This window comes from Acomys russatus, chromosome 24 (genome assembly GCF_903995435.1).
Source record: "Acomys russatus chromosome 24, mAcoRus1.1, whole genome shotgun sequence".
Classification (NCBI taxonomy): Eukaryota; Metazoa; Chordata; class Mammalia; order Rodentia; family Muridae; genus Acomys; species Acomys russatus.
This window is the reverse complement of record NC_067160.1, coordinates 25,382,559-25,409,033: the sequence shown is the minus strand read 5'-3', so window position 1 is coordinate 25,409,033 and position 26,475 is coordinate 25,382,559. Positions and strand designations below refer to the sequence as shown.

The 26,475-nt window shown below is 43.1% G+C and overlaps 1 protein-coding gene across 11 annotated transcripts in view; it reads right to left on the bottom strand.

The window, feature by feature from the left end:
- The window catches only part of Rbms1 (RNA binding motif single stranded interacting protein 1), a 220,944-nt gene that overhangs the window by 130,237 nt on the left and 64,232 nt on the right, over positions 1-26,475 (bottom strand). The window contains exon 1 of one of the 11 annotated variants that reach the window (XM_051166386.1): positions 5,557-5,767. The exons of 3 other annotated variants lie outside the window; for them this stretch is intronic. In XM_051166386.1, the coding sequence (XP_051022343.1) occupies positions 5,557-5,625 (69 nt within the window). In that variant the 5' untranslated portion in view covers positions 5,626-5,767. Of the gene's footprint in view, positions 1-3,707; positions 3,951-5,556; positions 5,768-26,475 lie in introns of those variants that run through there. 7 more of the 11 variants (XM_051166388.1, XM_051166392.1, XM_051166391.1 and 4 more) reach the window with 7 other exon arrangements.

Below are 26,475 nucleotides of genomic sequence, written 5' to 3'. Positions count from 1 at the left end.
GATTTATTCTCACTGTCCTTTAGAAAGTGTTAAATACCAAACAGTGGCATTGATTCATTAGCTTAACCCAGAATTGGGTTTCCCTGTTTATTTCATAACCTTATCCTAACCCCAGAAAACCCTTTTCTCCTGGTCTACCATGTATCTATATTTTAAACTCCAAGAAGCTTTAGAATGTAGCAAGCCAAGCACATTAACAGAGTTGAAAAACAAACACCTACAGACACCCAAGGACAAAAGGAAAATAATGTTTCTATTTCTGAGTAAGGTAAAGATGACTTCTTGGAAAACTCAAAATATATACCAACACCACAAAGGATGGAGTAGAAGAAACTAATCCTGGGCGCCACACTAATGATCAAATCTGTCAGTATTCAGACAAATGTAAACATTTCGCTTTTATTTTATTTTATTTTGGCGTGGCTAACAATGGGTGGTGCTTTTTACTTTCCGCTTTCAAATACCTACATAAAATAGACTAGAGGTCAGGGGTCCTGGTTCTCCAGGGAGATGCACATAAAACACAAACCTTTCTGCTTACTAGTTGTTTTTGTTTTATTTCTTTTTCTTTTTCTTTTTTTGTTAAACGTGGTTAAGAACTTGATTTCCAACTCCAAGCGCTTAGCCCCTCCTCTGAGGCTGCCCAGAGCCTAAGCATGGAGCCTCTCCTCGAGGCTGTAAACAGGGTCCCCTTCTCTTAGGACCTCACAGTTTCTCCAGGGACCACTTGCTGCTGCCTGATCTGTAGGGACATTAATAATAACACCTTAGAAGGATTAACAACCACCACCTCCGTGAGTGCTCACAATTACCTTTACTGAGCAGAACCCCAGGCTCAGGGAGGTGAAAAGGCCTGGGAAAGAGAGGGCCAGAACTTGAGCCAAGGTCTTGCACTATCAACAAGGCTCGCCGGAGGAAGCACTGACCAAAATGGCTGAGGAAGGTAAAGGATGAATTTTGCATTTTCATCAGGTCTTAAGGATGTGTCTGGAGGCAAATTTCTAAGTGGAAGAAATCAAGAATAGATGTTTTATAATCATGTTTTATAACTAGTCTTTTAAAAAGTGAATTGGGTTCCCCAAGATAGAACTGCCAGATTTAGCAAATAAAAACACACAGCACAACATATTTGAGACACTCATACCTTTAAAAAAAAAAGGTTTATCTGAAATTCTGATTTTACTCAATATTCAACATGCTAGCTGACACCCTTAGAGCAAAGGTCTTTACGGAACAAACAAAAAAACTACCCAAATTACAGTGCCTCGGTTCCCCAGGCTAAACCAGAATACCCTGCGCCCTCCATGTCTTTCAGAGGCTGAGTAAAGAGGAACTTGCAGGAGGCTCAGCTGCTCTTGACAAAGCACCATCCTTTTCTTTTCCCCCTAGTGGCAGACACAGCCCTTGACCCCAAAGACCTGGCTTTCACTAACCAGGCCATTTAATTTCACTGCCCATTTAGTTTCCAGTCTCTTCTCCATTTTAGGTGGATATGGTGGGGATTAAACACACTGAGGTGACGCCAGGATATGAGACATAGGCCTCAAGTATTTACTACTGATTGAGAACATTAGAAACATCTACAGAGAATTTAGATCCCTCCTTCCCCCCCCCACACACAAAGAAACAGATCAAAAATACAATAATTGTAACAGCTTGTGGGGCCCACTCTTGACAGCTAGCCACCTATCTGTGTCAAAAAAAGAAGGAAAAATGAAATCCAGAAATGCGTTCAAAACATAATGTCAACTACGGAAAAATGTAGTGAGATGCCAAAAGGCACGCCCAACAGAACGGTGTGCAGCCTTGAAGGGGTCTAAGCTTCACAAAAGCCTGTGGGTAGGCATCTACAAACCGCCACTTTTAATTATAAATACTACAGAATCACAAGCAAACACACACACAGAGTACACTGTGAAAAGAGACAGAACTTTATTTACACCAATTCTGTTTTCTTCTACTCTCCCCAAGCACACCTCCAATCTCTGCCTAAATGTCTGGCTCTGTCCAAAAAGGAAAAAAAAAAAAATTGGATTGGCTTAGGCACTATTCACTTAAATATCCTCCACACACAACTTTGATCTACAAACTTTACAAAACACGATCTACTCAATACAAATTGCTGCGAACAGAAATCGCTTTGGCGAGGAGCAATCAACAGCGTTTGCTGTCATCTTGAGTCCCTTTGAGTCACTGAGGAATTTCCTCACGTGCAACTACTCCCTGTTAATCCTCAGGAAAGCAGCAAACTGCGTAAATCTACTTACACTGGGGTGGTAAGTACTTTACTCACCAGAACTGAGCAAGAGTTGCTAAGCATGCCTATTAGAAGGCAAGCTTACACTCACTCTCCTACTTCCAAAACCCTGGGACAAACCACTAGGGCAACAGACTCAGCCAAACTCACACTTCATGACATCACTGAGTTAACCACCCCAAGGAAGGAGCTGCACAAAGGAAACAGGAAAACAAATCGCAAAGAAAGAAAAAAGAAAAAAAAAAAATCAAGACACACAACCCAAAATAACACTGGAAATATTCACTTTCAGTTCGTAAAGCCTTTTCAAGTATGAAGCACTTTCTTTTCCTTTCAAGCCACAATGAAACGTTTTCACAATGACAAAAGTCCTGATCAATGGTTTCATTTCTGTTGGGGGATGCTGGTTTCACATAATCAGAGTACATCTTCTTAAGGAATATCGTATCTGCAAGTCACAACCCACAGTGATTGTATGTGTCCATTTCTTCAGAAACTTGAACTGAGAGCCTTTATCTAGGCGCTGACTAGCAGGCAGTCACTGGAGGACTCACAGCCCGCTGGCTGGCCTGAGCTGAGCAGGTGTATGCGCCCACAGGCCTGCGATGCAGGAAAATCCTGTTTATCCCAGGTGCCCTGGTTACAGCACTTGGGAAGAGAAGGATGAGCAAGGCCCACCTCTGCTTCCGCTGAAACTGGGTGACTCCTACATACGTAAAATGAAAAAAACAGGTTCTCCTTCAGCAGAACAAAAACCAGACAGCAGGGTTCCCACCAACCACCACAAGCTCATTATCCTCCGGATCAAACTTTGAGCATCCTTTACCTTCTGTCTCACAACCCCCCCTTACAGGGGTGGGTGGAGGACTAGGGACCCACAGGCACAGCCATGGAGAAGCTTTGCATAGGTGTTCCCTGGGTTGCACATGGCAGAAGGCAGCTGCAGTATGACGTCCTGAAGGCCTAGTGGCCAGGATTTAAGACCGGGCTCCACACACTGGGTGGTATGGACTGTGGGCCAGTTAGTGAATCCATGCCCCGGTGTTCACTGTAAAGTGGAGACTGATATTACCCACCACACAGGGCCGTTGCCAATGGGATGAAATCAGTTCACCCCCCAGAACACCAACCAGCAGGCAGCACACCTTTCAGAGATCATGACCTACTGCCACTCTGTGATTCTGACTTCCCAAAGTTGACTGAAGTATGCAGCCCTTACTTTCCTATTCCTCAAGGAAGTTTTCTGAAAGCAGCTCTCATGGCTGATTGTGTATTTCCAGATTAAGATCAAACTGCATTCTGCGCTTGAAACTCGCCAGTTCTGTAGCCAACCCGAAGAAAGCGTTTATGAACTGAAAAGGCACAAGCTTAGCATCACAAAGTCTTATAAAAGGCATTAATTAGATTTCCCATTCGGCCTGAGCCAGGATGAGATCACGAAGTCACTCACGGTAACCAGGTCCCTGCGCTGGAAGTGTGCTTTTCCAGTGAATGGCAAAATAGGAACAAAAGAAACCTTTGACTCAAATACCACTGGTACCCAGGGTCTTGTGTCTGTATAATGCCTACGCATTCATTTCTTTCTTTGCCTATAGAAAAAAGAAAGTCTGTTTGTTTTCCTGATTCGGTCAGCCCTTTTAGTCTTTGAATCTAAGGAGAGCCAAGTGAAAAGACAGCATCTTATCAGCATGCTCCAGCCAGCAGGCTGTCTTCCCTCCCCCCCCTACCTCCCTCACCACCCCCTCCCCGCCCCTCCACATACAAACCTCCAGTGTCCCTCAGCAAAAGGCCTCACCCTTGGAGCCTTTTCCCATTTCAGAGCTAAGACCCTGCTGGGTTTTGACAACAAATAAATGAACACACAAGGCCCTAACATAATTAGCCATCTTTTCAGGTAGAGAGAAGTGGGTGGGGGAGGAGGGGCTGGGAGAGTACTTAGGTTTGATTTGGCTTCCCTTCAGAAGTTGATGCTGGCACACAGCATCGGAGGGCACTTATTTTAAATAAAGCCACAGGAACTTGAGTTTTATGCCCATTTTGTGAATCCTAACAATAAGTATATGTCAGCCAAGTCGTCAGTACAGATTTTAATTTTGTAACCCAAAGATTGGACTTCTTAATCCAGGTGGAAGTGGACACAGAGGGCATACAAACCAGGGGCATTTACTTCTTTTAAAAGGAATTTTTAACAAAAGAGCCAAAGAGAAGAGTATAGAAAAACAGTACTTTTTGACACTGCAGAAATATTTCAGACGGCCTGATGCTGGGACAGCCCGGACATTAATTCTGTGAACCACCACAAGAAAGTCACCAGGCATCAGTGTCACACATCTGGATCTTAATGGACCCACAGTTTGCATGGAAGGATACAGTCTGCTAGTATCATTACTGGGATAACTTAATTGACCTGTCTCTGTGGCTGAGGATGTGGGCTAGAGATTTATTGTGGAGGGAAAAGATCTGCAATGCTGTTTTTCCCCCTCAACAACCATTCTGCCACTGACCTCTAAATGAGTTTAACCTTTTCTAAACAGACCTGCACATTTTTAACATAATTTAGAGCCTAGGTTTTGTTATTGTTGCCGCTGAGACGCTGTGCGATTTTTATCACATCATGGCTTCAGTTAACCTCCTTTCAAAAACAAGGATGAAAAACAAAAGACCGAAACTAAAACCTGCCGGTTCCACTCCTTTTTCCAGGCAGGGGATTCGGACGTAACCTTTTAAGTGTGCTTCTGGAGTTCAGTGTGTTAGGAAATGTATGGAACAAAATTAGAATAGGAAAGGCGTGCATATGACTCAAGGCTTATCCGAGTATCTGACTATCTCTATCTCAGGATTTCCCTGTGTTTCTGAAAACCTTGAGAAAGTGACAGAAGTTCCTGTTTTTCTTTTCTTTTTGTCTTTTTTTTTTTTTTAATAAGAAGGGGGGAGCGCTCGAATACACACATACACACACACACACACACACACACACACACACACACACACACACTCACTCACTCACTCTACGTCTTCCGGGTTCTCTATGAATCAGACAGGTTTCTTGGAGGTCCCCCCAGGGCAATGCAAAGCCCCGTCCCGACTTATTCCGGGCTCCTCTGCACACAAAGGTCTCCAGGAAAACCCCAAAGTTGTTGCGGGTCGGCAGAGCCCCTGGCCGCGCGCCCGCCCTTCCCACCTCTCCACCGGTCCCCCGTCCGGGTTCCCCGGGCATCTCCCCGCCCGCCGCCTCCTTCCGAAACACGGTCGCCGCCCCGCTCGGTCGGCGCAGGCCCCGGGGAGCCCGGCAGCCTCACCTGCTTGCGGTAGGGCGTCCTGCAGCCGCCGGCGGCGCCGGGGTGGCCGCTGCCGCTGGGGAAGATCATCGCGGGCACGGGGCGCTCGGGAAATGCGGGCCGCGGTGCTCCGGGAACTCCCTCTCGCCCGTCCGGGCCGGCGGAGGCTGCGGCCGGGAACTGGCTCGCGGCTCCCGCCCTAAAAGTGCGGCGCGACGCGCGCGGCCGGCGACTCTCGAGCAGCTCCGGGGGCCGCCGCCCTGCGTGCCATGGACCGGAGTTCGCGCGCGGTGCCGGTGGCAGCGGACGAGCAGCGCCGCCGCGTCCCCACCTCCCGCCGCCTCAACCACCGCCCCGAGAGCGCGCCGGCCGGGGGCGGGGAAGCGGCCGCGCACCGCCTAGTGCCGCGCCCAGCCCTCCCGCGCCGCCCGCCCGCCAGCCGCGCCCGCTCCGCCAGCCTCGGCCCCCGCTCTCGGCCTCCCCAGCTGGGGCGGCAACCCGGCCTGCGCTTGCGCCCCCATCCCGCGCAATGGTTGGGTCTGGCGCCCCGCGTGCCGCACATTCCTGGGAGCAGCCACCCCTAGGCCCTTAGGCGAGGCATCGCCGCGGCTTCGCGCCCCACTTGGCAGCCCCTTTTAAGGGCATTGCTTCGGGAACCGCTGCAACACCTGGATTGGAAGCCAACTGCCCGCCTTTTCTTTCATCTTTCACATCAGTCCCTGTTCCCGAAAAGGCACGGGTAATCACTCCCACTTCCCGGTACAGATTAGTCTTCCAGCACACCTCTCCGTCCCCCCCAAATCGCATGCTACATTTTTTTGTAGAGCAGACGGGTTTCTCTCTCCAGTCCTTCACCTAAATATGCCCGGGAAAGTTTTCAATTTCCTTCTTGTGCCACAGAGAACGAGTTTTCCTTCAAGACCAGAGTATCAAAAAGGTAGTGAAACCCTGTAAGCATTGGGGGGAGGGGGAGGAGCGGGAAGAAGATCTGTCCTTCCTGGAAACGACAGAAGGGGTATAGGAACCCATCCTCAACGTAGTTATTAAACAAGGCAAGAGACGGACAAAGACAGGAGTAATTTCCTTTGTTCCCAAATGGAAAAAATAAAAACTGCTTCTCCAGCGGCTCCTTTACGAGTCACCTTTCTGGATGAATCCAGCTTTTGAACCTGTGTGGTGTGGAAGCCTCAAAAGTGGGTGGTCATGGCAAGCACGCCATTTCTGGATAGGGTTACCAGGGCTGGTTGCCATCTTTAAATTGGCGGGGTCCCTGGAAAGTATTCCAGAATTCTGGGATTACAGCCATGGTGCATATACACAGGTCTAACATCTTCCTGGAAAGGCCCATCTGCTATGATAATGAAAAATTCCAGCTTGTTTAACAAGTGAAAGGACTCAACTTTTGGCTGTCACAATGAAAGTGGTGAACATCGACTTTCTAGCAAAGGAGTAGCCATTCAGAGACTTATCTGACAACAGCAAGTTGAAAAAAAAAAAAATACACTTCCTAGATAATCCAGCTGGTGACTTAGTAAACTGTTTCCATAGTCCCCAAAGCACCAGCAAAAGTAACAAATAGTAATTCTCCCCTATTGAAAGCAGGCACACATGCAATCCTAATTCTCTTTATTTAAAAAAAAAAAAAAAAAAGCAAAGGTACTAGGTGCACAATGGGCAAGTAAAAACGTTCTCAATAAAATTCACAGGATATTTGTCCCTTCAAGTGCTTAAAGATTGTCTAGCACAGCTAGCCTGTGAGATAGTGGGGACACCAGGACAATTTCCCACAACTCCATGCGTTTAGTCATTTGGCGTGTCCTGTTGTCTCCTCTCACTTTGACCAAGCACAGATATAAACTGGATAGTTTTAGTTCCAACCGTTCAAGTTCAAGTTTCCTTTTCCTGAGGACTTACTGCTCGCACCCTGTCCCCAGCACCCGGACGCGTTTCCCACCAGTCATCTATAGAAAAATCACATGCACAACCTCAGTGGTCCTGACCCATCTCTTAGGAAACCACAGTTGAAACCTCAGAAGAACAGCATTAATTTTCTTAGGGCTTTCCTCTCAAGTCATGATGCACTTGCTGGGTCATGACCCACTGGATGCTGTGCCATTCAGAAATGCTAACACGTGATTGGATGTCTGATAGGAGTTCTCTAGAGATGAGAAAATGTTACGTGATAATAAGATTTAAAGAGACTACAAAAAACAAAACAAAAACAAAACAAAACAAACAAACAAAAAAACCCAAAACACCCTGATACTAGTAAAACGTGCCAAAAAAGGAAAAAAAAAAAAAAAAGAACATTAAAGGAACTGACTTTAAGACTAAAAAAAAAGAAATTTAAGATTTAACATGTTTACAGTGTCACATGAACTGCTTAAAAAGAGAAAATAGATATATGTTTTTTTTTAAAGTACACTTGGATTCAAAAGTCTCAAACGTATGTAGACCCACAAAGCATGATAAGAGGAAAAGATTGCTCTTCCATCCTCAAAATGGGGTCACTCAAACCCAAATAACAGGAATGTGAAACCCTGTGTAGAACATACACAATCAATTACAGATAATCCATGAGTGCATAGCTGGAAAAGCAATTGCAGGGATGGAGTCTTGTGAGGTCCATCTAGAAAGTCAACTTGTTGTTGTTGAAAGAGATGTATTTGAAATCAGAAAAGCGAAGGAACCAGACCAGAGAGAGCCCTGCGAGCTGCTAAGGTGAGAGAATCAGTGCCTTGAAGCCTTGCCCTGTTGACAGGGAAAAACCAAGACCTCAAGGTAGCCTGAGCTGTGTGCCTCCTCCTCCTCCCCCTCCTCTTCCTCCCCCACGCTCAGCACTAGGTAAAACTGTGGGAACCTGACCCAGGGGCAGCCAATCCACAGACTGACCAGTGACCTATGATCTGGGTGGGATTGAAAAACACATGAGCTGTCCAATCCAGATTCTCACCCTTGCTAAATTTGATTCAGAAACCTCCTGGGTGGGTGGGTAGGAGGCAGCTAAACCAGTTGGTTAAAGGGACAGAAACAACAAGAGTGCCCTGGGGGTAGAGAAGAGGCCACAAATGGCCAAAACCATATGCAGGGAGCTGCTAGGAGGAAGCAGAAACTATGAGTAAACAGGAAGCTGACTGGCAGCAGGCAGGAGAATAGCCAAGCAGACACCAGGAGCCCAGAGCACTTAGTGGTGAGATAGATGGCAGCCAGAGCGCCTGTCCCTAGAGATGTTTTGCCTCTTCAGGCTAGCAGCAGCCTGCTAGCCTGCTTGTGTATATACTTAAGCCACGGCCCTGTTTAGAAGAGTGAAAAAAGCCCTTGTCTCTGTAACACAGGAGACAAAATAAAAGCAGAGACAAACAAGCCTGACTCCATATTTCAGTTCCCGGTTACTGCACACATGATTTGGGGCACATAAGTCGGGTTCTCTGTGTCCCACATGGTATCCATGGTACAGGGCTAATTCAGAAAGGTTCCAGACTCAATAAGTGGCAGCTGCTGGTGTTGTCTTCCGGGTTTTAGAGCCCCGGAGGGTGGGATCATACCTCGTGCGTGTATAGTAAGTGTGGAAGGCCATCGAAGAACAGAAGTGAAGGGGCATTGGTACCGCATGGCAAGTAAGAAGCACGTCTAGCTACTACGGGCAGGTGAGTTTCCATACCTGTTTGTTGAATGGCTGAAGGAACAACGTGCTCTCTAAGGCTATCTAACGACAGATAACCTCAACAAGAAAACAGTTGGATGAAGGGTGTGTCTCAAGAGCCTAGACACATTGAAGATTTTTCTCTATTATATTCTGCTCCAGTCTCCTTTTGAGAAACTATCTGTTGGAGCCATTTCATGAATAGGAATTCTGAACAGTATCAAAAAGCACACAGTGGGGCAAGCTAAAGGCACACAGTGGGGCAAGCTAAGTCTATGGGCTCAAGGACGATGGCAGGGGAGCAACTGGGACAAGTAGAAGCCTGTGTGCTCGCAGGGGAGATCAGACACAGGTAACGGCGCCTCCTAGGATAGCAAAGAGCTTGTACAACTGGAATGTGAGGAAATGACATGAGATGGCACTCACCCTACAGAAACCGTTGTAAAACAAGACTTTTGGTTCAACCCTCTGAGGGTAGAAAGGTTATAAGGCTTACTACACAGAGGAGCGAAGAATAAAAAAAACGGACTCACCTCCTCCCTCCCTACCCATGGAGGTCCTAAGTAATACCAGAGTAGGGTTAAAAGTTGATGCCTGAGTAGGGTTCAAAAACTGAGTCCTGCACTCTCTCAAGATGTGAGATGTGGCATCGGGGGGGGGGGGGAAGACTCATACCCCAGGTTCATAGGTAAGTGCCCCGTAAGCCCTGCAGCAGTAATGCAAGTGGGCTAGACTGTAATGTGCCTGGGGGGAGTCCACAGCAGCGGAGATCGATACAGGAAATAGCATGGGTGTGTGGTGCTTGGCTACATAAATGTTTTGATTATACATGTCATGTTCAGAAGGAAGAATTGTGCAGAGGACCAGGAAAACCAGCTCTCAACACAGTAAGCAAAAAGGGTGGAAGTGCGTGGCACTTAGAGCTCAGATCACTGCTAGGGAAGAGTTAAAACCCCAAGGATTTCCATCCTGAAACATCCTAATATCCATTCTATTGGGCCTCTTCAGAGCGAGGGGAGTGTGGGGCAGGGCGGGGAGATTGATTGAGTGAAGTGATTAAAAGTAAAGTAAAAAACAAAAATGCAGTGGGGCTGAGGGGTGCCTCGGTTGGTACACTGCCTGCTGTGCAAACCTAACACGAGTTCAGGGCCCAGCACCCATATAAAACACTAGGTGTGGTGGAGCATGCCTGTAACCCGACAGCTGAGGAGGCAGAAAACTGCAGATGCCTGGGCTCGCTGACTACCCAGTGTAGCCTACTTGGCAAGTTCCAGGCAAATAAGAGACCCTGCCTCAAAGGAGGTGAACAGTGCTTTAGATGATGACTCCCGAGGTCATCTTCTGGACTCCACATGCACGCATATACACATGCATGTGCAGGAATACATACCTGCACGCACTCACAGTTGTAAGGAGACAGTATATATGACGTGTGGTGGCGGAGGCAACTTCTAAAAGGCTGTCCAACAACATAAAAATAGCACTCTATAAGTAAAGAGCTCCGGGAGGTTCTGTCTTTGCATGACATGCTAAAACACTGAAAGGACCTGTTGTATTTAGGTCAACTTGAAACCCGAAAGGAAGGGTAAAAAGTCATTCAACATTGTTTCAAGTCACAACCTTTAATGCATAAAAGGTTTGGTTAGTATAAGTTGTTCACATGGAAAAAATCATATTTAAGAGTGTGTTTAAAAGCTCACAAGACTTCTGATTGACTGCTAGCAAAATAGAAGTAAAAATATGGTCTTTATATTTCTGTTTTTATACAAAACACACAGAAGTGCCCTATCTCTGAAATAGAACGATATTTTCTAGTATGTACTATTTTCCTTTTTATAAAAAAGTTGCAAATATTATTCCATATTTAAAGGCTCCCTAGATATGTACAAAATCGCACATATAAAAATGAAACCAGTACAATAAAGCTGTGGCTGTAATTTCTAGAATACATACAGAGTACCAGAAATGTAGCCTTACGCTGACATCTCTTAGGAGAGGCCCTGCTTGGGTTACTCTTAAATCTCACCTAGTGAGCAAAGCAGAAGACATGAGGTTTCCCCAAGTGCTGCTGGTCTGCATGGATGATTAACTAAAAATAGCTGTCATGTACTGCATCATTCCACACAAACAAATGACACATGCAACACATGTAGGAATGCCTGTCTCTTTTTACCCAAAGACATAGACTCAATCCATAGCGCAAGGGGGTTTTGAATTTGGCTCTCTCTCACCCCCAAACCATATCAGATTTCTATATTACCACTAGTTATTAATGACTAAATATGTGTGTGTGTATATGTACGTATATATATGCATGTGTGTGTCTAAGTATTAATGACTATATATGTGTGTATGTGTATATATATGTATATATGTATGTATATATACATATGTGGAGAATATATACATATCTCACCACAGTACTCTTATACAACATTGGAAAGTGGCAGTAAGCCACAGCTCAAGGGAGGACAACTCTGCAGTACATCGCATTGTCATGTCATCAGTTCAATAGACTGAGCCTATCACATGCATTTTCAATTTAGGATATATTCAAATTACATTGTGCTTCCTGGGATTGAAAAGATCTGGACATTCAACTTCCAGTCAGTTGACTATTAGGCAAACCTTCCACTATTAGAACATTAGACTATATACTGGATGGTCCATATATAAGTTCTGGATTCAACCTGGTGCCTAGATCTCACTTTACTAACGGTTGCTAAGGTAGGCGCTCTTGCAGCCCATTTTGTTTTAAGGAGACAGCTGGAGGGATGGAATTGTGACAGAGGCAAGAGGGACTATCTTCTACAGGATGGCATGATATTAAGAAACTTCTAGAATTCTGAAATAAAATTGGAAACATACTTTCCCTCAAAAAGTAATATAAGACCTATCTGAGATTAGTTTAATTGTAAAATTATAAGTCAACCAAAACCTTAACCACCAGAGCATTTATCTCTATGAAAAAAAAATGCTTAAAATTCCTTAAAAGTTATAGATAAACAATTCTGGACATAGTTGTTACTCTCGTCTTGAAAAGGATAATAAAAGCTTAAAGCTCACTTAAATTTCTGGTATTAAAAACTAAGAGATAAAATTTCCCATTTTTATATAAAGACATGACTTAGTCTTTCTAAAATAAAACAAAAGAACAGTAGGAACAAAATCTTTCATATGGACAAGACAAAATGAATATTTTGTGTTGTTTTGGTTTGTGTTATAATGAATTTGTACCTGTAGCTCAGATTGTATAGACAAAAAAATTGTCAATGTGTTAGAAACAGAGACAAGGTGAAAGTCATGTCCATACGAGCGCGTGACTGCCTTCCTAAATAAACCAAATGGAAATGTCTATCTTCCACCCTCTTCGGTGGGAAAAGCTGGCACTGGAGGTGCTGGACTCTGGGCAGGCCTTTAAAAAAAAAAAAAGAGGGCCTATTTTCAGACTGTTCCCGATAACTCACAGAAGTTTCCACAAATTGCAGTGAAACTCACAAGTTATGAAGGAGAGCTATTATTATTGGGTAACCTCTGAGATTAGCTCACCTGGAGCACAAGAAGGGGGTGGGGTAGGGGGGGGGGGGGGGAAATATCAGCTAAGCTTGTGTGCTAAGCGGGAAAGGAACAGCTGGAGAAAGGGAGGGGTGGAAAATCGCTAATTGCACCCAACCTCTCTGCTGCCACATCTTCAAAGAGACAGAAAGTACTTAGGAAAAGGAGCAGAGTTTGTCAAAACGAGAGCCAAAATCTTTAAATCACGGAAAACAAAATTATTTCAAACCTGGAATAACCACCTCCTTTCCATGAGTAAATTCCAATTAGATGAGTGACAACTTTGACAGTGCACAGCAAACTGTACCTGGGACAAACAAACCCATGTCAGCTGAGAATAGTAAAGAGGTCCTTCCAACATAACGCTAAATGTCAGGGCAGATCCCTAATAAGGGGTTCAGCTCAAAGCATTCCAAAGACAGAAGAAAAACAATAAAAAGCTTCTTTCCTTTTCAGTTGCTAAGATCCTTATTAAATTAGGTCTATTTCACCTGAAGTGGACAATTCTAGGACAATTAATGACATCCATCATAGAAATGAGAATGCTGAAAAGTTTCTCACTCTCTACTGAATTATAACGTTCAAACAAGAATAAATAGAATTACAAGTAGATTTCTATTCAGTTGAATATGTATGAAGGCAAAATTTCCAACATTAGGAAATGTGGCTGGGAATCCCAAAATAGGACACCTAAGGAGCTTACACAAACTCCCCACTCTAAGTGTTTTTAAGAACAAGTTCTGGGTTACCTAACATATTTAACACATGGGGTATACTAACAACAGACCTGTGGCAAACTGATACTCCCGAGGTGAAGAGAAGGCAAATGAGGAAGTTCTAAGGTTGCCATGACAATATGGCCAATCATGACATCAGCAATTCCTAATTCCATACTGTAAGGACACTCCTAGAACACTCAAGCTGTATCAGGGACATACTCCCTGGACCACCAAGCCCCAATCTAACATTATGATGTATTATCCACAGGATTATTATAAAAAGTCAAACTCTCAGAGAGAGAGAGAGAGAGAGGAGGGGGGAGAGAGAAGTAGGTAACTTCTGAAGACATTAGAATGTTTTAGATGCACACACACATGTATTCATAGTTGTAGGCACAATGCATGCATTAACATGTTACCATTCATAAGAACACTTTATTATCCCATTAAAGACTCAAAGTCATAGGCGGAGCAACTCTCTCCATGCTTCCCTGTGCAAAGGTAGGTTAGGCAACTTGCCAAAAGCCATGAAAGGCAAAAATACAGAATTTCAAGGCCAGAGAGAATCATATAAGGTTCAATAATCACTCAACAAATATTTTTTTAAATATTAAAAGGTAGAATTATTTTATTTTATTACACATATTTATTTGTGGGTGAGTCATGTGCTCCACATGTAGAGATTGGAGGACAACCTGCCGGGGTTGGCCCTCCCACGTTGTGAGGAGGAGTGAAATCAGGTCATAGGGCTTGGTGACAAGCACCTTTACCTTTTGAGCCGTCACCTGAGCCCTCAACAAGTACTTCAATAATTGAATGAAGACCGCTCTTTTTCCTTGAACATACTAGCCAATGACTTATGTCTCCTGTCTCTCCAAACTGGCCCACATTTATAACAAACTGCCCTGTGAAGCAGCCTCTGGAACCATCAGTCCTCTTCCAGGGCCAGAATCTACGTCCTCTGGAGACTGGGAAATTTTTCTGTATTCTACATCCCTCTAAAGTGGGATTCAGCCATCTTTGGTGGGGTCTCCACAACCTCTGAGGATTGCCCAAGTAGTGTATAGACCCTCTGACTATTTACTTAACATACAGTTCTGCATCTAGGAGATTTTCCTGGCTCCATGAATGGCAAAACAAGCTAGCTTTTTTTTTTTTACATAAATATGTAAATGGCAAAGTGACGGTTTTATTTGCTCATTCAAGGCCATGAAAACCAGAGTTAGAAAGAGCTGTCAAAGGGGGACCAAAACTTAAAAGTATATATTTTACAAATATTGTTACAGTAAATCACTTTCATCAGTAGATTATTTGGGATTTAGAGAGAGATTACGCCACATGCTGCAGTTTGTACCTTTATGTGAATTTTTAAAACATGAAAGCAGGTTCCCACAAAATCCAGAAGAGGACTTTGGACCCTCTGAAGTTGGAGGTATAGGAGGTTGCGAACTAGGAATCAGATGTGGGTCTTCCAGAACCGCCCTGTCTGTGACTTCTAAGGAAACGGAATTCTGTTATAAAATGGCCTCTCTTGACCTCAACTATTAGAGTCAAAAATATCTTCTTGCTTTACTTTTTGGGATGAAAGAAAAAAGTGTTTCCTCATGTCTCTGTCACCAGTGTCCTATAAATATTTAGATATTAGCTCTACATCATGTAATCTAAGGCACTACTGATTATAAGTGCCCAAGCTTTACTGAGAGGCTAGCTACCATTTTAAGAAAGGTGGATGACAGTAATTATAACACATCATAGATTATGATGCACACTAATTTCAAAGAGCTTGCCACTTAAAGAGTGAGTCTTACTGTCCGCAACCTACAGCCCACAGGTGCAGAGCACACTTCATGCAAATGGACATGTGTCTTTCATTCAGAATTTAACTTTGATTCTGGAAAACATTTAATCAAATATTCATTTTAAACCTTCCTAGGGACTAAGAGCACAGAGGAAAGGAATCCCATAATCTTGCTGAGGAGGAAGACAACAGGCGAGCAGTTACAGGGCATCAAAATGAGGAAGTTTCTCCTACGCTCCCCAAAAACATGGATCACAAAGAGCTGGCTAAGTTGTGTTTCCTTCCTCAGCCATTCCCTCACCATCACAACCCAGCACTTAACAAGAACTATTAAAGGGAGATGAACTGAAATCTGTCTTTGTCCAACTCTCTGTCTCCATTTCCTGCTGTGAGTGCTTTGAAAGCGGCAGACCCAGCCTGAGCTATGCCCACCCTTTTCCTAGTACCCAGCAGAATTCCATCCTACATCACTTACAGATCCCCAGCCATCCACAGGGCCAGGCGTGGCAGCTCTCTGCCCTTCTGGGCCTTTGGATTAGAAAAGCAACCTTTGTGTAATCAGGTTAAGTCAGAGAAAGGACATGTCTGCAATAGCTGTCACAGTCCTTAAAACTGAGGGGAAATGACCAAGTGGATGAAAAGCGAGTCGCTTCACGGGCAAGTCAAGCCAGTTACAGGTAGAGATGCTCTATTCTGGGAGCCACAGCTGCTATGCAAGCACTGTATTTCTTCCCAGCCTTATACAGCTCTCCTTACCATTTCATTGCTGTGACTGACAAGAAAAGCAAAGCAAACTGGCTTTAACCAAAGTTTTGACGTTACCTATACATTTCATTCACCTATAAACTTTCCCTTCTTATATCACTGTTCTAGCCCTGAAAATCATCTTAAGAAATTAATAACATACCTAACAAAAGATACACACCAAGCTCTTGACTCAGGATTTGGTACACATGAAGTATTCAAATACTCAAATATAAGTTCATAGTTATGTAAATTAACAACTGAACAACATCTTCTAAATATATGTAAGAATAGGGTGGAGACTAGCTCTTGTCTAGTATTCACAAGGCCCTGAGCCCAATCCCCAGTGTGGCAAAAACAAAACAGAGAGTATGTCAGTCAAATCCAAATATGTGTTCCTATTTCATTCAAAACAAAGCTGCTCATTGAGGTACATGTTAAGTCACTAACAAGTTAAAAATTCTAGTCTATTAGAAAACATTTCTCCATACTAAAGGGCATCACTTCAAATCCTCTAATTCACAATCTCTGGAGTGATTTGAAATTATATTCTATTTTAGAGGCTCTCTTAAGAACTCTTAGAATCCATTCACTCTGTGTGCCATGAAAGTCATTAAATATATCTCATGGCAAAATGCCACAACACTGCAGGAACTGTTTTTCAACTTTATCTATGTCTGTCAGTGTCACTTGTTTTAGAAAATTCACAGTTTAGGATTCTGGTAACTAGTAGATTATTTAAAGCAGGCGGACAAAGCGGAGTAATTAAAAATTATGTGATTTGTTTCACTCTATCACATAACATTCAAAATGATCCTACGCACAAACAAAAATGGTCCAATTGCTGATGGCTGTTGAAACCACTCACTGTTTCTACTCTGGTGAATGTTTAGACGCTTCCACAGTTAAAGTATCTTTACCTGATGGGAGTGTAAAAACAGCTGCTGGGAAGGTAAAAACGTCTTGGGAAGCTGACTCTGAGGGAATCCCAGACAACTCAGGTGAATTTATTCCTAGCAGTGACCACACAGCAGATGGTTTTCTTTTAAATAACTGTAACTGCCCATTTCCCCTTTTCTCAGCCAAATATTCCCGTAAAAAAGAAGAGAGAGAGAGAGAGAGAGAGAGAGAGAGAGAGAGAGAGAGAGAGAGAGAGAGATAGAAGCCATTTAAGAGGCTGAGATATGTAACTCTATAAGTGCTAGCAATGCCTCCAGTTGGAAATGCCATGAATCCAAGTGATAGAATTGAGAGGTCTCAGCTGATTTCTGTGGTTGACAGCAACCCCTCCTACTGACTATCAGAAGGAACGCTGTGACTCTTGTTGAGTCTCTTCACCTCTTTTACTAATCAGATTCCCCAAGCTAACTCCTGGCCTTTCTGTTTTCTCCTATGACCATTCCTTATGTATTCTGCGTTCCCACGGACCAGCCCTTACTTGCCCCAAATGCTGTGTTCTACGCTTTCAAAACAGCATTTTACTATCTCTGGCTGTGTCATTCTACCTCCTAAAACACTCACCTCAAATGCAAGGCACCCCACGCACTCTGCCCCTTCCCCTTTATCTCAGCTACTTCGCATGCATTGTCTGCCCATGGGCTTGCTCTTTCCTGGTTCTGAGCTTTGCCAGGAAACAGCCTCTCGCCTTCCATCCGCCAGACCACAGGCACCCCTCCCTGTTTGCTCTGTTCACATCACAGCTCATGGTCTGCCCCCTCTGAGCTTTCCATGCTCTCATTTCCCGAGACTTCTCTCTTTATTTTCTAAGGGTTGTCTTAATGCATACGCGAGGCCATCTTAGTACACAGCGCGTTGTACATCATGAGCTCCCCTGAGGAAACTATGCCAGGATGCAGCATGCACTCCATACTATTTGCTCTGTGGAAAGGCAACCAGCAAGAGATCAGCACATGCTCACTGGCCTGGCTGCAGCATAAATCAGTGCCTCTCAGCCTCCTTGCCGGTCCAGCACTCTCGAGAGGCTCTGTAAACTCCCACCAGTTCCTGTGGCTCAGTTCTTAATGATTTTTTAGAGCCAGAACTGATAAGGACATACCCGCTTATCCTAACTTGAAGACAGTTATACAGAATAAGCCAGAAAGTGGTTAAAGGGACACAAAAGAGAGGAGCCATTTCTGTCCGTCCATCCATCCATCCATCCATCCATCCATCCATCCATCTATCCAACTATCATCCACCTAACCACATACCTACCTATCTTTCCTGATTTTAGAAAAATATTTCATAATAAGGTACACCCAAAATACAGCTTCTTGAACTAAGAGGTTTAGAAATAACTAAATATTTTCCTTCTCTTGAACAAACATTTACTTGTTAAAATCCAAAACAGTACCAAAACATATTTTTAGAATGACTGTCATCACCAATAATTATTTTCCCCTCATGACACAACTTCTTGAAACTCCAGCAGTTGATTTTTCTGAAGCATCTGCGTCTTCCTTGTTCTTCTTCAAAGAGACACAGCAGAGCTCTCCGAGGACCACTTCATCTCAGCGCATCATTTACAAACTGCCACAAACCACCACTGCCATCTGCACCCCAGAGTCATGAACTTTCAATAAAACTACAATAATAACTAAGAAAAGAGAAGTCTAAACCTATTATCTTAGCAACCGTCATCTAAACCTGAAGACATACAAAGGAAAAGATAACACCTACCTTACAATTTTTCTGAGAAAAATAATTATGAAAACCATAAGTTTATTAAGCTATTAAGATCAATTATCATCTTTTATCATCAGCAGTGTCAACTTTCTCTAGATAACGTCAGCACAGAGCCAAGATGTTTCCATGAGCGCTCTTATTTCACCTAAAACTCCAGTCTTGGCCCTGCATTGTGGCACAGTCTATAATCCCAGCATTCAGGAGGCGGAGGCTAGAGGATTGCCACCAGCTCAAAGCAAGCTTGGGCTGTATAGACAAACCTTGTTTCAAAATAAGAGAAAGGGGGGGGGGTCGGGAATTAGATCACATCAAAAATATTTACTATGATCAGGTTGGTTTTATTCCAGAGATGCGAGGCTGGTTCAACTTACTCAAACTGATAAATGTAATAAATGATATAAATGGACTTCAAAGACAGAAATCACATGATCATTTTCACAGATGTAGAAAAGGCCTTTGGGGGGAAAAAAAAACCCACCAGAATTCCATCCTGATAAAAGCCCTAGAAAGAATGCTAGAAAGAAAGTAGATCAGCATAATAGAGGTTCTATTAGGCAAACCCATAGCCAATATTATGCTAGAGAAAAGTTTGAAGCAATCCCATTAAAATCAGGAATCAGATAAGACTGCCAATTGTCTCCACTCCTATTCAAAATAGTGCTCACAATCTTAGCTACAACGGTAAAACAAAAAAAGGAAATAAAATTGATTCAAAGAGGAAAAAAAGTCAAACTATCCCTGTCATCAGATGGTATGATTCTACGCCTTAGGCACCCTAATGACTCCACCACAAAACCCCTAAAACTTAACTTTCAGTAAAGTAACAGGAAACAAAATTGACACACACAAATCAGCAGTCTTTCTATATACTATTGAAAAAGGCCCTGAGATAAAAATCAGAGAAATGATTGTATTCATAATATTCTTCTAGTGTGTACCTTGGAATAAGCCTAACTCAGAAGCTGCAGGGCCTCTACAATGAAAACTTTGAAACTGATGGAGAAAATCCAGTAAGATATAGCAGATGGAAATACCACCCATGCTCATAGATTAAAAGAATTAATATTGTAAAAATGACCCTCCTACCAAAAGCAATTTACAGTTTCAACGCACTCCCAATCAAAGGCCCCATGATAGTCTTTAGAGAAACAGAAAAAACAATCTTAAAATTCACTTGGATGTTCAAAAGACCCTGGATAGCCAAAGCTATAATACTAGAGGGATTACCATACCCTATCTCACGTCATACTGCAGAGTTGTAGTAATAAAAAGCATGGTTCTGGCACAAAAACAGACACATAGATCAAAAGAACAGAATAGAACACTCAGAAGGCCCAGATATATGTCCATGAAATTACAGCCACCTTTTCTTTCCCCCGGAAAGATGCCAAAAAATATAGACTGGAGAAAAGACAGAATTGTCAGCAAATTATAGGGCACAGTGGATGTCTACATGTAGATGAATGAAACTACTTATCTCCTACTGTGTACACACACACACACACACACACACACACACACACACACACACACACACACACACACACGAGCTACAAATGGGTCAACAACCTCAACACAAAACCTGAAACTCTGAAAAGGTAGGAAATATGCTACAAGATAAGACACAAGTAAGAACTTTCTAAATATGATGCAAGCCATCCAGGAAGGCCAACAATCAAACAAATGGGACCTATGAAATATAAAAGCACCAAAGGAAATGGCTGACTAAGTTAATACTCAGCTCACAAGATGGGAGAAAAAAATTGCCAGTGATACAGCTAACAGAGTAGCTCAATTAAAAAAATGTGGGGTGGGAGACTGTAGCAATGTTTAGATTGTTAAAATAACTGGCTGCTCTTCCAGAGGATCAGGGTTCAATTCCCAGCAACCACAGGACATCTCACAGATATCTGTAGTTCCAGTTCCAGGGCATCCGATGCCTTCTTTTGGTCTTCACAGGCACCAGGCACATGTTCTGTACAAACATACATGCAGGCATAATACCCCTACACAGAAAAACAAATGAAATGGGCTACAGAGCTGAACAAAGACTTCTCAAAAGAAGAATTATAAATGACAAAATAAACATGGTTTAAAAAAAAAAAAAAGCCTTTGCCACCATTAGCCATCAGGGACATGCAAATTAAAACTACATTTATATTCCATTTCACCCCAGCCAGAATGGCTATCACATGACAAACAAATGTTGGTGAGGATGTAGGGAAAGAAGAATCTTTCCTCACTGGTGGGTGTATAAACTGACACAACCACTATGGAAATCAGTGTGGAGGTTCCACCAAAACTAAGATGGCAACTACTGTATAACCCAGCTATACACTCCCGGGCATATACCCAGAGGACTGTATCTTCTACAGAGATACGTCCTCATTCATGTTGATTGCTGCTGTCTTCACACCAGCTAGGAAATGCAATGAGCTTAGATGTCCATGAATGAACGGATAATGAAAGTGTGTTAAGTATACGGGATTGCATTGTAGTCAGCTGTGAGGAAAAATTAAAATACGAAAGTTTCAAGGGAATGGATGGAACTGGCAGTACAAACAAACAAACAAACGACAACAACAATAACAAAACTCACTGAGTGAGGTAACCCAGACTCAGAAAGACAAACATTGCATAATCTCTCTCATGTGTAGATCATGCCTTTGAAACTATAGATTAGTGTGTTTACTCTGAAGTGCCTGCAGAAGCAAGGAATCTAGAAGGGCTTGGAGGGTGCCCTAAGGGAACGGGATACATAGCTAATGTAAAAAGCAGAGAGGGATGAAGATACTGGGGTGAAGGTGGTGTTTTGTTTTTTTGGCTTTGGGTTTTTCGAGACAGGGGTTCTCTCTGTAGCCTTAGCTGTTCTAGACTCACTTTGTAGACCAGGCTGGCCTCGAACTCACAGCAATCTGCCAGCCTCTGCCTCCTGAGTGCTGGGATTAAAGGCATGTGCCACCAGGCCCGGCCCTTGAGGTGGAAGTGTTTAAACCCAGGGGTAAGAAATGAAGATGAGAAAGGGAGGGATGGTTAATCGAAAGGAAAAACAAAACAAAACAAAACAAAAAACATATGGAATCCACTACTTTGTAAGCTGAAAAAGAAAATTAGAAAATACCCTTCATGGCTAGGTATTACTGCTCCGAAAATCCATGTATTATTAAACTAAATTCCTGTGCCAGGTTTGGGAGGCCCCTAAAACAATACAGGACTATTGTCGTTCCTTAGTTATTCAGCAGAACCGGTTGATAAGACCCTGTGGAAAACACCACACACCTTGGTTTCAAGATATAGACTAATCAACATGGAATGCTCTGGAAGTTTCCTTCTTATTGGTTAGTTTTCATAGTGCCAGAAGGTGTGACACAGAGTATCAGAAAAATAGCTTCCATGGTCTTGAGCTCTGTGCACTGAATACCAACCTGCCACGGGAGATATGCTCACTTATGCAACAGTGGCACAACTATTACGGGCTAATCAACAGTTCTGATTGAATTTGAAGCCTGTCCCACTGGAGGAAATTTATGCCGTGTACTGTAAACCTGGCCTAAATCTCATGGCTGAGAAGGTCTTAGACCTTAGGGAAAACTTATTGCTATTGCTTAGCTAAATTGACATAATGTCACACTCTCTAAATATGTTTATACTAATGGGAAAAAATGTTACTCTCAGCCTTAGTCAGAGAATCTTGTGTTTGCAATGGATAGGAGTGAACGCAGAGTAAGAAATGGCTCAGTGTTCAACCCTAATCATGACATTTATTCAATCCTCTCTAAGGCTCAGGGAATATTTCAGAAGAGGGAGGGGGGAAAGTGAGAGCAATTAGAAGGAGGACTGTGAACAACTGATTTCTGGGCAAAACACAACCATTGCAATCTCAGAGCACCTGCAATTGACTACTGTGCTGGGCATGCGCAAGACTGCACATAGCAACAGTCAACTATGGATGAGGGAAGGAACCACAAAGTCACACAGATGGCCCTGGTTAGACTCAGTGGTCCACGAGCCACTTCATCACCAATCTACTGTTTTATTTCACTTAATCATTCTAAACCCACAACCAGCCAATCAAGAGTGCTGTTTGTACCACGAAGCTCTTCCACTCCTTTTTTTGAAGGAGCATTTTGACAAAAGCTTTCTACTGTATTTTTTGGATCATAAGACTCACCCAGTTTTTAGAGCACTAAAACAAGAAAAACAGTAAAAACAGCTATCGGACCATAAGGTGCACTCTAATGCCCCACACACTTTTTGGGGGGAGAAAGTGCGTCTTATGGTTGGAAAAAATACGGTACCTCTCCTGAACTGCCCATAACCCCCATGCAAATCACAGTATTGCCCACTAATCATTCCACTAAACTTTTTACCTGGTTTTAGTTGCACCCTCGTTGCTGTGGGATATCCATTTTACTCATCTCCAAATGTTCCTGGCCCCATCTCTCAGTGAATTAGTACAAACCCTCAATTCTCCCTTCACTGCCAAATAATGAGACATCACCTGGAACTGATTATGTGCAATGTCCTCAGTTCTTTTTCAAATATATCTTTATAGTTTTCCATATCTTCTTGACATTTCTCTCTCCACTTGTAGTTTCAGCAATGTTTCTAGTTCTTTAAAAAAAAAAAAAAATGCAGATGTTTGCCTTGTATCCCTTATTGTTTAAGTGAAGTTCCCTAGAACTGTTCCTTGTCCTTACCCTCATCCTCATCCTCATCCTTACCCTCATCCAAACCTGTACACCTGAAGGATTGTTTTGTTTGTTGGCTGTTGATACGTTTTCATTAGTGAATTTTTTTTTTAAGGATTGAAGACATAGGGTGGGAAAGTGCCTGATTCACAAACATGAAGATATGAGTTTCATCGTCAGAAGCCATGTAAAAATGTCAGGCATGGTGACACATACCTGTAACACTGGTGCATGGGAGGAAAAGACTCGAGGGTCCCCGAGGCTTGCTGGCCAGTCCCTCTAGCCTAACTGGTGGGTTCCAGGCCAATGAGAAACCCTTTCACAAAGGAGGCAGATGGAGTTCCTGAGGATGCCAAGGAGGTTGTCCTCTGAGCACCATAAGCCTACTCGCGTGCCCACGCTCACATGCGCATGCACGATGCACAAGATAAATGGAGTATTACATGAATATGTCTTCCTTGTAGGAAAGAAGATGCAGTGGTTTTCCCTGGGATATTTACCTGCTCAAATTTTCTCCACCCTAAGAAAAGGAAAGAAAGTGTTTCTTGTTACTTAAGCTGTTTTATTCCTTCTCTCCTTCACAGCCAGAGTTATTAAGTGACCTCGCAGGCATAGATGCTTGCACAGGGCAGCTCACCCTCTTGTTGCAGAGCAGTGCGCAGCTCTGACCCCACCACTGCACAGCTTCTCTGTTCTTGCCGCATTACTGCGCTCTGTATCCATGTCATCAACCTGCTTTGTGGAATTCCAAGTTGTCTTCTTTTCGTTGTCCTCCTTTGTCCCCTCTCTTCTCTACTTCAGATCTTTTCAATGTATGATTTCACCGACAACCATCATAATTGGTCTCCACTGGACCAAAGAAGCCTGTGTACAGTTCTAAGCTTAGCTTTTTGATCGGGAGAGAAACTCATCATGGCTAAGGGGTGAGAAATATTTTAGAGTCTCTTTTACTCAGTCTTTGGAAAGTGCTAGGAAGATATATAATGACTAAAAAGCAACTGGATGGGAAAAGATGCTTTGAAGAATTAAAGAGACCTACTCATCTCTTTAGGTAAAAAAAAGTATTCACTGTGGGGGATGAGGAGATGGTTTAGTGGGCAAAGGGGTTGCCATGCAAGCTTGAGAATCTAGGCCCTCCTATTCAAATTAGAATTGCTTTAAAAGTCTCCCACTTCACAGTGCCTCGTCTAAGCAGCTGGACCCTCAGGCAGCTCAGTTTATGTGTCTATTTATCATCTATCTATCTATCTATCTATCATCTATCTATTATCATCTATCTATTATCATCTATCTATCTATCTATCTATCTATCTGTCTGTCATCTATCATCTGTCTATCATCTATCATCCATCTATTATCTATCATCTTTTTATTATCTATCTATCTATCATCTATCTATCTATCTATCTACCTACCTATCTCCATCATCTATCTCTCATGAATGCTCCTTATTATAGTCACCTGTATACAAATGTAACTCTGGGATCAAAAGTGATCTTTTTATATAGACATAAGAGTCTAGGAAAAAAAAGTATAATTTTATAAAATTAAGAACAGAATTTTCCTCAACTCAGATGGCACTCTTACTGGCCATTTTGTTTTGTTTTTACACAGGAAGCCTTAGGAAAGGCTCTGAGAATTCCTGGTTCTCTAATGAGTGAACATACCCCTTGGTGCATTTGGGAATGTGGACTGCTTCCAAAGTGCAGGGGAATGAAAGCCCCATTAACGGACAAATGGTGGAGCTACATGTGCTGGGAGCCAAGGCACTGAATTTTAAAATGAATTCCAACACAACTTTGGGTTGAAAACTTTTAAATGAAAAAAAAAAAAAAACCCACACACTTGAGTGCAAATGATATCTACTGTCCACTCACACGTAAGTGACTATACATGTAGCAAAACCAAAAAATGATTTTGCATAATCAATTTCAGAACTTCTGTTCATATTTTAAAAAGTGAAGGAATGCAAAGGAATGAATAATTAAGGACTCTTCCCTGGTATTTATTTCTATTTCCTGAGCAGCTAAAAGGTAAAAGGTAGGCAGGGACAGGAAAGGAAGGAATTTTAAAGACAAATATGAAGAGGGTGTTTGCTAGTCTGGAAATACAGTACAGTGGTAGAGCACTAGCCTAGCACGTAGAAGGACCTAAGTTCAATGCCCAGAAACAATAAATAAACAGAGGCTGTTTACGTTAAAGTAATTGGGAATTGCTGTTCTCTTTCAAAACCATTACTAAGGGATGGCTTCACAAAGTGCTCTCCAAATATATTAGTAGAAACGTTAGTTCTACCTCTTGAACAGACTACAATCAAGAAAATGATGGTCTTATCTGGCATGTGAGGTGACATCATCCCTGCCTGAGGGTCCAGCTGCTTAGACGGGGCACTGTGAAGTGGGAGGCTTTTAAAGCAATACAATTTTGAACGGGAGGGCTTAGATTCTCAAGCTTGCCTGGCCACCCCTTTGCCCACTAAACCATCTCCTCATCCCCCACAGTGAATACTTTTTAACCTAAAAAGATGAGTAGGTCTCTTTAATTCTTCAAAGCATCTTTTCCCATCCAGTTGCTCTTTAGTTGTTTTACATCTTCCTAGCACTTTCTAAAGACTGAGTAAAAGAGACTCTAAAACATTTCTCACCCCTTAGCTTGTTGCTCCTCAACTCATTCAACTGATGTTGATGACTGGTTGAGCCACTAGGTACTGAGCACAAAGGCGGAGCCAGGAGTAAGCTGGTGTTCGAAGGAGAAGCAGTGACACAGTGGTGAGTCACAGGATTTCAACATAGACTCCAGAAAAAAGAGAAACCCGTGGATGCCAGAAAGAAAGGACGCAGCCTCGGAAACCTGCTAAGCCACTGGGTGACAAGAACGAACGGTAGGAGTTCAAGAGGACGTTTTAAAACTCTTCTCTTTAAACCCAGGCCTGAACCAAGGGCAGTTACCGAGCTGGCATCTGCAGGGCCCGTGCTCACTGCAGCCAGGCCTGAGATGTGGGAAGGCAGCACGTCTAGGTTTCTCGCTCCCATTCCTAACCCCAGTTCTGATTCCCTTGTGTGTCCTCAGTATAGCCTCACTCCACTAACTACGATAAGCAACAGT